The 12,703-nt window shown below is 35.6% G+C and overlaps 1 protein-coding gene across 4 annotated transcripts in view; it reads left to right on the forward strand.

Annotated features, from left to right (window-relative positions):
• GRIA2 (glutamate ionotropic receptor AMPA type subunit 2) overlaps positions 1-12,703 on the forward strand; it is a 151,973-nt gene that overhangs the window by 133,207 nt on the left and 6,063 nt on the right. For all 4 annotated transcript variants that reach the window (XM_010358047.1, XM_010358045.2, XM_010358048.2 and 1 more), the window contains exon 13: positions 12,586-12,703. This exon is cut by the window's right edge and continues 130 nt beyond it. In XM_010358047.1, the coding sequence (XP_010356349.1) occupies positions 12,586-12,703 (118 nt within the window). The remainder of the gene's footprint in view (positions 1-12,585) is intronic.

Here is a 12,703-nt window from a genome sequence, read left to right on the forward strand (position 1 = left end):
ATGCTAAGGAAGGTGTATGTCTGCTTCTTGAATTGTAATTATTGTGCAAAGTGGCAGCTTTTCCCAGGGTAGATATGTTATTTTGGTCATTCTCTTTCCATAACTATTCTTTGTAAATATCAATGTGCTCTGTAACCATGCAATTGTGTCTTTTAAAGACCAGTCTTGCGATACACTGGCTAAATAATTTAACTAATCAGATTACGGGAGACGTTCTATTATTGTCCATACCAAAGAGAAAGCATTCGTTTTCATACCAATAGCAGATCATGAGAACAATTCATATAGAAGGAAAGGTTAAAACAATACAGAAGTGATTTGGGTTTAGTCTCTCATTTCAAAACCTTTCTAAAATTCCTGTTTAAATGCTTCACAGAAAATATTAATTTCAAAATAAATTACAGGTGCTTTAAATGTCTTAGTTTTCAATTCACTTTATTATCTTATTTAAGTAAAAGAATCATCTCTGCCTACCTCTGTTGGATCTTTCACACTAGTTGCCATGGTGATAAACATGGTCCCAGAGCTCTGTAGAGAATGGAATTGTTCAATTATTTAAATATATTGGAATCAAATCTCAACTAAAGGTAAGTATTATCGACAACATTTTGAAAATTATTCAATTAGACTTTTGGTATTTGAAGGAAAATTTGATGGTTCACTCCTATAATCCTAACACTTTGGGAGGCCGAGGCAGGCAGATCACGAGGTCAAGAGAGCAAGACCATCCTGATCAACATGGTGAAAATCCATCTCTACTAAAAATAAAATCCAAAAATTAACTGGGTGTGATGGCATGCGGCCAGCTACTCTGGAGGCTGAGGAAAGAGAATAGCTTGAACCGGGGAGGTGGTGGTTGCAGTAAGCCGAGATCATGCTACTGCACTGCAGCCAGGCAACAGAGCGACACTACATCTCAAAAAAAAAAGAAAAAAAGAAAAAAAAGAAAAGAAAAGAAAATTTGATATTAAAGTATTTAAATTTTGCATTTCTGGCACATAATTTTGCCCTAACTTCTACTAAGTGATTAGCCAAAGCAAAGAAATTGGTAAAGGTGGCTGCTTATTTTCATAGGGAAATGATTTTTTGTTTATTTGTTTGTTTGTTTCTTGAGACAGGGCCTCACTCTGTCACCCAGGCTGCAGTGCAATGGCACGGTAATGGCTCACTGCAACCTCAACCTCCTGGCTTGAACTGATCGTCCTGAGTAGCTGGGACCATAAGTGTTCGTCACCATGCTCAATCAGTTTCTAAATTTTTTTGTAGAAACAGGATCTCTCTATGTTGCCCAGGCTGGTCTCGAGCTCCTGGACACAAGTGATCCTCCCACCCTGGCCTCCCAGAATGCAGGTATTATAGGTGTGAGCCACCTTGCCCAACCCAAAAATGAAATTTTAAAAATAAAATGGAAATTGGACAAATCAAGCAATGACAAATATTCTCAAGGTTCGGAAATATGATGTTTCATAGTGTCTTTAAAGGAACAAAGATCTTATCATAGTAGAGGATGTTTTATAGATTCTAAAATTTATAGTATCTCTCTCAAATCTTATAGTCTGTGGCTTCTTTAACAATGTTGAGTAGAATTAAAAGTTTCATATTAATTAGCATTAAAATTTAAACAAAATTAGAGGCTTGTATGAATATTTGTGCTTTTCAAAATGAAATATACCAAACATTAAAATGATTGCAGACATGTTATTGTGGCTAGCATCTGATAAATACAAGTATGAAATATATAAGATTACCTTTTCTTAACTGTATATAAAAAGTATAAAGTCATTGTCCTATATAATTTTGCTCCAAATACTTTTCTGACTAGTCTTTCATTCCTGACATAGCAAAAAGAATGTAGACTTAAGCTAAATCCTTTTGTAAGGCAGACAGTAACGATTGATGAAACAACTTTGATCTTTTTATCGGAAAGATTGAGATCAGAGCCTTCAAACATTTGTTTCAGGATACAGATACACTTTCCATGTATGGGTTAGTAATGCGATGTTTGAGGATAAGAAATGTAGAAAGTATCGTGGTCATTGATTTACCAAAGGGATTTATACTGATACTACAAGGGGCCCATTCTGTCTTGTGTATATTAGTGGGATTTTCCTGGCTACTTTTGAATTTGCAGCCATTTATCCTTTCATGTTACTTCCTAAATTCTAGGGTTTTGTTTTTGTTTGTTGTTGTTCATTTCCTTATTTTGAAATCAAATTCAGTGCTTATTTTTTTTTTCATAGTCAAATTTTCTTAAGGTTGTTAGAGCCTTCCTTCCTCCCTCCCTTCCTTCCTTCCTCCCTCCCTCCCTTCCTTCCTTCCTTCCTTTCTTTCTTCCTTCCTTCCTTCCTTCCCTCCCTCCCTCCTTCCTTCCTTCCTCCTTCCCTCCCTCCTTCCTTCCCTCCTTCTTTCATTTTTTCTTGTAACCTCAAAATATTGAAACACTGCTCTTTAGCTTGGCAGTGGGATATATAGAGATATTCCCTAAAGCAATGGTAGCTGGTTACAGAGCACAATGCAAATGGTCTCGTAGTGTTCCTAGTTTTCAAAAAACCAACTGTGCTGCCCTGAAAATTTGTTCATTTATAATGAAAAAGAATATCACAGACTTTTAAATTAGGATAGTTCGCTAATACAACCAATTTTTCTCATAATTACATTCACTTTTTAATTGCATAAACACACACACATACACACAAACATTGAAAATGCAGTATTTCTGAATTCGTGTTACTGAGGTTAGATCAAGATGCTGAATTAAAATATTGTAAAAGCCGGCCGGGCGCGGTGGCTCAAGCCTGTAATCCCAGCACTTTGGGAGGCCGAGACGGGCGGATCACAAGGTCAGGAGATCGAGACCATCCTGGCTAACACAGTGAAACCCCGTCTCTACTAAAAATACAAAAACTAGCCGGGCGAGGTGGTGGGCTCCTGTAGTCCCAGCTACTCGGGAGGCTGAGGCAGGAGAATGGCGTAAACCCGAGAGGCGGAGCTTGCAGTGAGCTGAGATCCAGCCACAGCACTCCTGTCCGGGCGACAGAGCGAGACTCCGCCTCAAAAAAAAACAAAACAAAAACAAAACAAAACAAAAAATATTGTAAAAGCCATTATCTCACATTGCAAATAAGTTCCTTCTATGTGGTGATTTCTAATGTCCACATCATCTGTAAACACAGAAGTTAGATTACAAATGAACTTCCAATTTATGTTCATTTTAGAGATACCATGACATTTATTGAGTTAATCATCCAAACAATTCTTGAATGTACCTTACGAATTTGTTAAGAGTCACTATTTTTATTGACAATCTAATTTATTTTGCTACAGTTTTCATTGTTATGGTCTTTAGAAAGTTCTTACAAGATCAAAGCTTGTATCCTAAGTATTTTCATTTATTTGTCCTAATTCTGGCTTAAGTAATTGTTTTCTTTTGCATATTATAGACACATCAAATACATGGAGAGAACTATCGTCTCTTTCTTAACTTTTCTTATCACTAACCTTAAATTCTGAATTCCCTCACCCATTAATTATTACATTTTCAAACCCTTCTTATAGTTTTCATATATTTTAATTGCAAGTTTGCTCGTGTTATTCTTACAGTGTGGCATATAGATCTGGGGTCTGATTTCATCTACTTATAGAGGATCTTTTAAAATTCTTTTTTATTTCAATAGGTTTTGGGGGAACAGGTGGTGTTTGGTTACATGAATCAGTTCTTTAGTGGTGATTTCTGAGGATCTTGACCTGAATCTGAAAATTAAGACTTCAGACCACAATTTCAATCTGAACATTTGTGTTCTTCAGGCAGCCCAGTGTTTACATGGAGAAAAAAAAAAAAGACTCTAATGAAATCATGTATTCTTCAGTTACTACAATCACACCATTCTCTATTACTCCATTGCTATTTATTTTGCTCACTTATTATATCCTCCTTGGCCTTTAAAGTATTTGAAATTAAAATTCTGTTATCTAGACTTTATAATTTCACTTAAAATCTTTAAGTTGATTAGCTTTTGTGGTAACTGCATGGAATTAATCGCTTGCCTTAATTTGAAGTTTACTGAAAACCTGGTTGATTTTAATGAATTGTGGTGAGCCTCATGTATTCTATTCTATGAATATGAATTGATTGAAGTTACATGCCAGCTTTTGCATTCACTCCTGTTTAATTTTACATTAGTTTTTTTTTTTTTTTTTTTTTTTCCTCATTGTCCTAATCCCATAACATTGAAATACTGGTTCTATCATATACAATAGTAATATCTGCAAATTTGAAATATTTGTCATGTATATCTTCATCCAAATTGTTGACTGAAATACTAGACATAATGGAAATAAGTATATAATCAGTGGTATAACAGCAGCTTCTGTTGAAATCAACATTTGTATACAAAGAAATATTCAATGTTTTTAAAATATGATTGATGTTTTCATCACAAATTCATCTAATTTCGATCAACCTAATTTTCTATCTCAGCCACAAAAATATGATATACTTTTCAAATGTTTTGATCGTGATCAAGATGTTCGTGATAGATCTTGAATGCACCAATTGAACAACACTATTAAAAATAACACTATTGGCCGGGCGCAGTGGCTCACACCTGTAATCCCAGCACTTCGGGAGGCCGAGGCGGGCGGATCACGAGGTCAGGAGATCGAGAACATCCTGGCTAACATGGTGAAACCCCGTCTCTACTAAAAATACAAAAAATTAGCCGGGCGTGGTGGCGGGTGCCTGTAGTCCCAGCTACTCTGAAGGCTGAGGCAGGAGAATGGCGTGAACCCAGGAGGCAGAGCTTGCAGTGAGCTGAGATCCCGCCACTGCACTCCAGCCTGGGTGACAGAGCAAGACTCCGTCTCAGAAAAATAAATAAATAAATAAATAAATAAATAAATAAATAAATAAATAAGTAAATAAATAACACTATTAAAAATGAAAGATGGGATCATAGGGGTATCACTTGCTCTTCCTCTACATTATCAATTCACATTGTATGCATATACGTGCACATATAGTTAATACATAAGGTATAATGAGTAGGCATTCCATTAATTATGTCATTTACCATTCATAAGGGAATGAGAACATATGGAAATAACATTTGCATTGCGAACTTTAAAGTCATCTCTTTTTAAGCATAAAAATTACCAAAAGATATGATTCTGTGAATACTACAAGCATTAGCATGTGATATGGTTAGCCTTTGGATCACCACCCAAATCTCATCTTGAATTGTAATCCCTATAATCCCCGTAATCTCCATGTGTCAAGGGAGAGTCCAGGGGGAGGTAATTGATTCATGGAGGTGGTTTTCCCCATGCTGTTCTCCTGATAGTGAGTGAGTTCCCATGAGATCTGATGGTTTTTTAAGTGGCTCTCACCCTTTGCTCGGCACTTCGTCCTGCCACCTTGTGAAGATGGTACATTGCTTCCCCTTTGCTTTTCGCTGTCATTTTAAGTTAAATGAGTCCTCCCCAGCCATGCTGAACTGTGAGTGAGTCAAACTCTTCCTTTTATAAATTACCCAGTCTTATCCAGTTCTTTATAATAGTATGAAAACGAACTTATATAACATGAGTCTAGTTTGATCACATTTGAGAGTAATTTCAAAATGCCAAAGAGAACTCTGAGACTTAGCTTTACTTCTGGTGGATTAAAATGCTGCGACGGCCTCTAATTTATTCAAGCCTCAATTTACTTATAAATTATACGTAGATATTTACTGGATTGCTCCAAATTTTATAATATTGTTAAGTGACTTTTTTGTTTTTACTAAAACATTTTTAAACTCTATGCTGAGGATTTTTATGGTTTAGTGTATATACACGTCTATTGAAAATTTGGATATCCAGGTGTTATTCTTGGTTCTTCTATGGGCTAATGAGTTATGCTAACTTGGGAAAGGTAATCTTTTTGAATCTTGATTCTATAATAAATTGCTTAGATTGTAAAATTTTTAGATTTTTAAGATTCATTCTAGTACTAATCATTTGAAAACCATAAACTGTTAAAAATACTTATAGTGGGCCAGGCGCGGTGGCTCACGCCTGTAATCCCAGCACTTCGGGAGGCCAAGGCAGGTGGATCACGAGGTCAGGAATTCAAGAGCAGTCTGGCCAACATGGTGAAACCCCATCTCTACTAAAAATACAAAAAATAGCCAGGCATGGTGGTGGGCGCCTGTAATCCCAGCTACTCGGGATGCTGAGGCAGGAGAATCACTTGAACCCAGGAGGTGGAGATTGCAGTGAGTGGAGACGGTGCCATTGCACTCCAGCCTAGGCGACAGAGTGAGACTCCATCTCAAAAACAAACAAACAAACAAACAAACAGTTATAGGTGGGGCGTGGTGGCGCACACCTGTAATCCCAGCACTTTGAAAGACTGAAGCAGGTGAATCAACTGAGGTCAGGAATTTGAGACCAGCCTGACCAGCATGGTGAAACCCTGTCTCTACTAAAAATACAAAAATTAGTTTGGCGCGTTGGCAGGTGCCTGTAATCCCAGCTACCGGGGAGGCTGAGGCAGGAGAATTACTTGAAACGGGAGGCGGATATTACAGTGAGCCGAGATCACGCCACTGAGCTTCAGCCTGGGCGACAGAGCGAGACTTTGTCTCAAAAAACAAAACTGTCCGGGCGCAGTGGCTCACGCCTGTAATCTCAGCACTTTGGGAGGCGGAGGCGGGTGGATCACCTGAAGTCAGGAGTTCGAGACCAACTTGACCAACATGTAGAAACCCCGTCTCTACTAAAAATACAAAATTAGCCCAACGTGGTGGCGCGTGCCTGTAATCCCAACTACTCTGGAGGCTGAGGCAGGAGACTAGCTTGAACCTGGGAGACGGAGATTACGGTGAGCCAATATCACGCCATTGCACTCCAGTCTGGGCAACAAGAGCAAAACTCCGTCTCAAAAACAAAACAAAACACACACAAAAAAGCCTTATAGTTGTAATTGTTAATAAATACCATTTACATTTTTAAGAAGCTGAGAAATCACATCATTTTAGTGTTAGAAGTACAGTTTAATGTGAATCTTAATATTTTAAAATTAGTTTTATTTAAAATGATAAATTAATCATATATAAAAATTTTCATGAAAACAAATCAAACTACTTTTCTGTAAATTATTTTATTAAGTGTAACTCTTTATAAGCAACTAATTTATTGTAGTTTAATAAAAAACTAGGAAACACTGTGAGGTTTTATATAAAATGTCATGATTACCTCATGCATCTGATTTTAATGATTCGAAAAATATTTTATGCTCACTTGATTCATTACTTCATGGAATTGAGTTTGAATACAAATTTTTTTAATCCAAAAACTGAAACCTGACATTTTAGTAAAGCTTAATGTGCAAAGGAATGTCTAGAGAAATATTTTTATTGACTTTATTCAAGTATTTACCATTAATTTTTAAATTTCATATATGTGATATACGATGTAGTCTTTGTGTAAAATAAAATTAATATATAAGCAAAACCCATTATCTTTAGCCAAATGAATAAGAAGTATTAAGTCAACAGAATTAAGCTCTGTGAAAATCTTTATTGGTACGACACAACTTTATTATTCAGGCATGCTTAGTTTATGTGAAATATTTCTTCAACAATGCTAAACGATGAGCGTATTTTTCCTTTGACTCTTTGAGTGGATATTAATATGACACACTGTTATTTTCTGTGAATTATTAGTTGAACTGATATGCCTATTAATAATACAAAACCATGGAAAGAGATTTAAATAGCTAAGTTCAAAGAAACTTGACTTCTTAAGAAACACAGAGAAGTCAAAGTATGCACCAGATGAAACTATAGGCATCATTTTTCTCCTCATCAAAATGTGATGGCAGATGTTGTTACTGGTGCACTGGGTGCTTGCAGTCTCCCAGGATGGAAATCAAGAGAAACTACCAGTTATAGCTACAAAAATAAAGTTTATTAGCTTGTGCACAAGGGACACATCACTGAGAAAGGGAAAGGAATGCTCCATGAGGGTAGTGTGTATGTTACTTTTATAGGATCTTTCTATAGGGAAGGATTCTGTCAGGACTTTCTAGAGCTTGGGTGGTGGCACAACATGCTACATGCTACATATATCATATGTAGCATTAGCATTTTAAATCTTCCCCCCGGGGAACTATTTTTAGCATTAAAACAAGAAAGGGGTAACTATAGGTTGGAGTTTAATTCTAACTGTGCATGCAGTGGCTCCAGGGAAGTCCCTAACCTTCTGAAATAAAAACTTACAATTAAGAGCTTCTTGGGTTTTTTGTTACTGATCGGCTGAGAGTTAGATAAGCTAGAGCTTGAGTGAGGGGCTTTTATCCTTTTTCCCCAGCCCATATTAAAACAGGGAACCAACCAGCCTGCTCGTCTCAATGTCATCCTGAATAATTTCATTTCACTTTATTATGCTTGCTTAAAGAATGATTGTATTTGATTTAACATGTAGCTTCAAAATACAAAGTCTTCCAGCCAGGCACAATGGCTCACGCCTGTAATCCCAGCACTTTGGGAGGCCAAGGCGGGCGGATCACCTGAGGTCAGGAGTTCAAGACCAGCCTGGCCAACATGGTGAAACCCCGTCTCTACTAAAAATACAAAAATTAGCCAGGCGTGGTGGCGGGCTCCTGTAATCCCAGCTACTAGGGAGGCTGAGGCAGGAGAATTGCTTGAAGCTGGGAGGCGGAGGTTGCAGTGAGCCGAGATCATGCCATTGCACTTCAGCCTGGGGGATAAGAATGAGACTTCATGTCAAAAAAAAAAAAAAAAAAAAAAAAATACACAGTCTTCCTTGGCTTAGCTGTATGGGATACACACACACATATATATATAGGATATATATATACACACACATATATGTATATATGTATACATATATAGAGAGAGAGAGTTTAAATTTCGTGAAAAGCAGCATGTAGATTTGGGGAAAAGGTAGAAAATCAAGGTGCAGTTATTCCTGAGAAAGACTTGTAACTCTTCCCTGGGGCCATCTTGACAGAAATGATTGTCAACCCCTTTGTTTTCCTTTTGCATTGCATCATGTTCTTCTCTGGACCAGCATTCAGATCAGTATTACAGATGATGGGAAATTATGTGGTTTATTTTAAAAGTCTGTATGGCTTGCCTGTGTTCCCTCTTCTACTTTGGTAAAATTTGCTCAAATGTAGATATTGCTTATGAGGGTGGAGATCATCATTACCTGGCGTTCATCTCCAAAGTCCACACAAAGGGGCTAATTGAGGCAATTCGATTTGTATTTGATTTGCATTTTCTATAGAATTGCTTAAATTATCTGTGTGCTTTTGGTAGAACAATGTGTGCATGTAACATGAAATTGCTGGATTCCAGAATTTTAACAGGAAATGCTATTAATAACAGTATCTTAGTTGACCACACGGTATTACACTAATTTTTAGTGTATTTGTAAATATATTCTAAGAAATAAGTAGTCAAGACGCTGGAGTGGATCTGATGATTGTAGTGTGCCTTGATCCCCAGTGCATCAGGTAGATCATTAACATATGAATTAGGCGAAACTAAACATTGTCACCTACATTAACCTATTAGATTGGCACAAAAGTACCTGTAGTTTTGCCATTGAAAGTAGTGGCAAAAACAGCAATTACTTCTGCACCAACCTAATGAAAAATAACTATAATTTATCATGTGTCTTCTTAGATGGGAAGCCCAGAGAAGAACTTTGCTTTGCCTTTGGAATGTTTTTCTGCTGATTGCTTTTTTATTTTTTATTTTTGCTATGATTTTGGAGAAAATCAAGATTTCTGGGCATCATTTTTATTATTTAGTGTAACATTTTTTTCTGATATGTTCAATAGAAAGTAAATACATATATTCTGAATTGCCTCTCAGTAAGAATGTCATCAGATTCCTCCAATTCTTGTTTTGAAAGTAGCTATGAAATTCAAATTAATAAATGTCTTGTCCTAATGAATCACAGTTTTCAACAGAACAGTATTATAATGTTTATGAATTATCCTATTTGTCTACCTTTGGCTAAATATGTTCAAACAATAGTTCTTGAAAAGATATGGTCATGAAAACATTTTGCTAACTTTGTTTAAAAAGTGAACAGTAGACTAACAACTGAGAGTCAAATGAATGAGCTAATTGAGGAAAAAAATGTCTATCTTACAGAAGTTCTGACTTATGAAAAAAGTTACTTTCAGTCTGATTCAGTATCATCAATGTGTATTTTAAAGTCTTAGATAGTTTATAGATGTTATTAATCTACAATCATGTCATAAAATCATGCTCATTATAAGAATATGTCATATGTGTTATAATACCTGTGAAGCCCCATTATAAAAATATGACTGATTAACAGAACTTGTATATCTAGGTGACCTGACATACCAGGAGCAATATATCTTCTAAATGATTCCAAGCTGCAAAGACAGTTATCAATAGCTCAGACAAAAGTAGCTAGGTCCATTTTTTTTCTAGATTGTATTTTAAAGTCCTTTCATTCTTGGAAATACTAAATTTACACTTAGAGAAATATTCTTAAAATCAGCAGAAAGTATTTTATGAATGAAATAGAAAATGGTATTGCTACTTTTTGAATTTTCTCTGAAGGGCATTCATATCTATGAAGCATTTCATGTAACATTTTAATGTCTCAAAATTGATATTTTAAACTTAGAAAAACTGACATTTAATGGATGATTTGATAAAACAATTGTGTCATCATTTTGAACTCTTCTTTATCAGCTTGTGATTTTGTTCCAAAATTGTGATATTGACATCATGTTTTTATGAGAATTCATATTACAAAAAGACTTTGAGGTTTAGCAAGATTGCTTACTATTTAATCAAACTCAAATGCTATAACTAATCTTTCAATTTGGTTGAGAATATGAAGGCACACTATAGGAGAAAGCAAACAAATAAGCAGTTCCTACATTAGGCAAAATTTCAGATAAAGCAAAAACGGTTTTTCATTCTTAACCAAATCACAAAATCGCCAATTGGCATACATTTATTAAGAACCTACTATGTACAAAGTGTCACGCTAAACATAGCTGGGGTCCTAGTAAAATTTTCAGTCTCATAGATATGCTTTTACAACAGAGAGAAAGCTTGATTCACTAGGCAATGAATTTTAAAATCTGAAATCTGAAGTGGCATTGTTTGGTAATAGATTTAACAGTGGTTTACTTAATTAGGTGAGAGAAAAAGTATTAAGAAGTAAGGAATGTTGACCTATATTTAGGGTTAAAGTATCTTTTTCAGGAGACATCTAGGCCTTCTGCCTGCATAGACCACTGAGCTGAAATGGTCCATGAGCCTGTCTCAATACAACAGCCCCTACTCGAATGGTGACAGTGAGAAACACAACTAAAGTCTGAGCATCTCTGTTATGCTGTCATAAACCCCAGTGATAACAAGCATACTCTATACTCTATTTGCACTTGACCCAAGACTTTCACCAAAATAGAGTGCTTTATATGTAAAACTACCTGAATCCTTAGGGCAGTATTATAAAACATTTGGATTTATATCATATGTCTGCTTTTTGTAAGGTAAAGGTTATATTTTTAAAATTCCTTAGAATAAAAAAAACCCCCCCCAAACCTCTTGAGTTTTAAAAGTAAGTCTTCCATTTCAATTTTCCATTTCAAACTTACTAAATTAAAATAACAAAAGGGTTATTCAAAGTCATCTTCCCAAAAGGGATTAAAGTCATGTGAGAAAATTGTGAATAGAAAAATAAGCAGACATTCAAATGCTCTGACTTTCCAACTCTATACTCAGTTTCTTTTGAGTCTGAATAGGAAGTATTAAATGACTCTTTTGATGTGTATCTTTGCTTTTGAGTCCATTAAGTTTTAAGATAAATATTCCTTCAGTAATACAGTTTCAATTAGCCCTTCTTTCTTTCATATCTGTCACTGATAAGAATGTTGGTTTTTTTCCAGTATATCTTGAAATAAATGGTTTTTGGTGTTTAAATATTCAAAGAAAAAAATCCTGTTTAATTAAAAGAAAACTTCAATGGCCAAAGAATATTCTTCAAAAAATGGGTGTTATTCTAGAAATGTTTCAGTCAGTATCAGATAGAAGCTTCCAGCATAATATTATCTTTATTCTGCAGCTAATAGGCATTTCATTAGGATCTCACCACTTACATGCCTGACCAATTCACATTACACAGATCCTGTTCTACCACTAATTAGGAATAGACCATTTAGGATTTGGGCAGCAAAGATACCCTTTTTGTTGTCTCCTAATTTGAATTATTCCTATAGATTGTATAGTGCATTTTTCAATTTATTTTGGACTGTTACTATTTCAGATGACTTCTAGATATAAAGTATTTTGTTTACCACAGTAAATTGATGTTTCCGGTCCTCATAAATCTATTAAAAATGATTTGGCATAATAACAAGTTCATAGAATTGTTATTAATGAAAAAATTTGTTGAAAGATGAGATTTGTTCACATTGTGTGTATCATCTATGTTTTGAAAAGTAATACCTCCTTTTGTATTTTGTGAGTAATTTTTTAGGGCCATCTCTTAATGCTATCTGGCCCCTTACTTTTCCTGCAGAGATCTAAAATTGCAGTGTTTGATAAAATGTGGACCTACATGAGGAGTGCGGAGCCCTCTGTGTTTGTGAGGACTACGGCCGAAGGGGTGGCTAGAGTGCGGAAGTCCAAAGGGAAAT

The sequence above is a fragment of the Rhinopithecus roxellana genome, chromosome 2, assembly GCF_007565055.1.
Source record: "Rhinopithecus roxellana isolate Shanxi Qingling chromosome 2, ASM756505v1, whole genome shotgun sequence".
Classification (NCBI taxonomy): Eukaryota; Metazoa; Chordata; class Mammalia; order Primates; family Cercopithecidae; genus Rhinopithecus; species Rhinopithecus roxellana.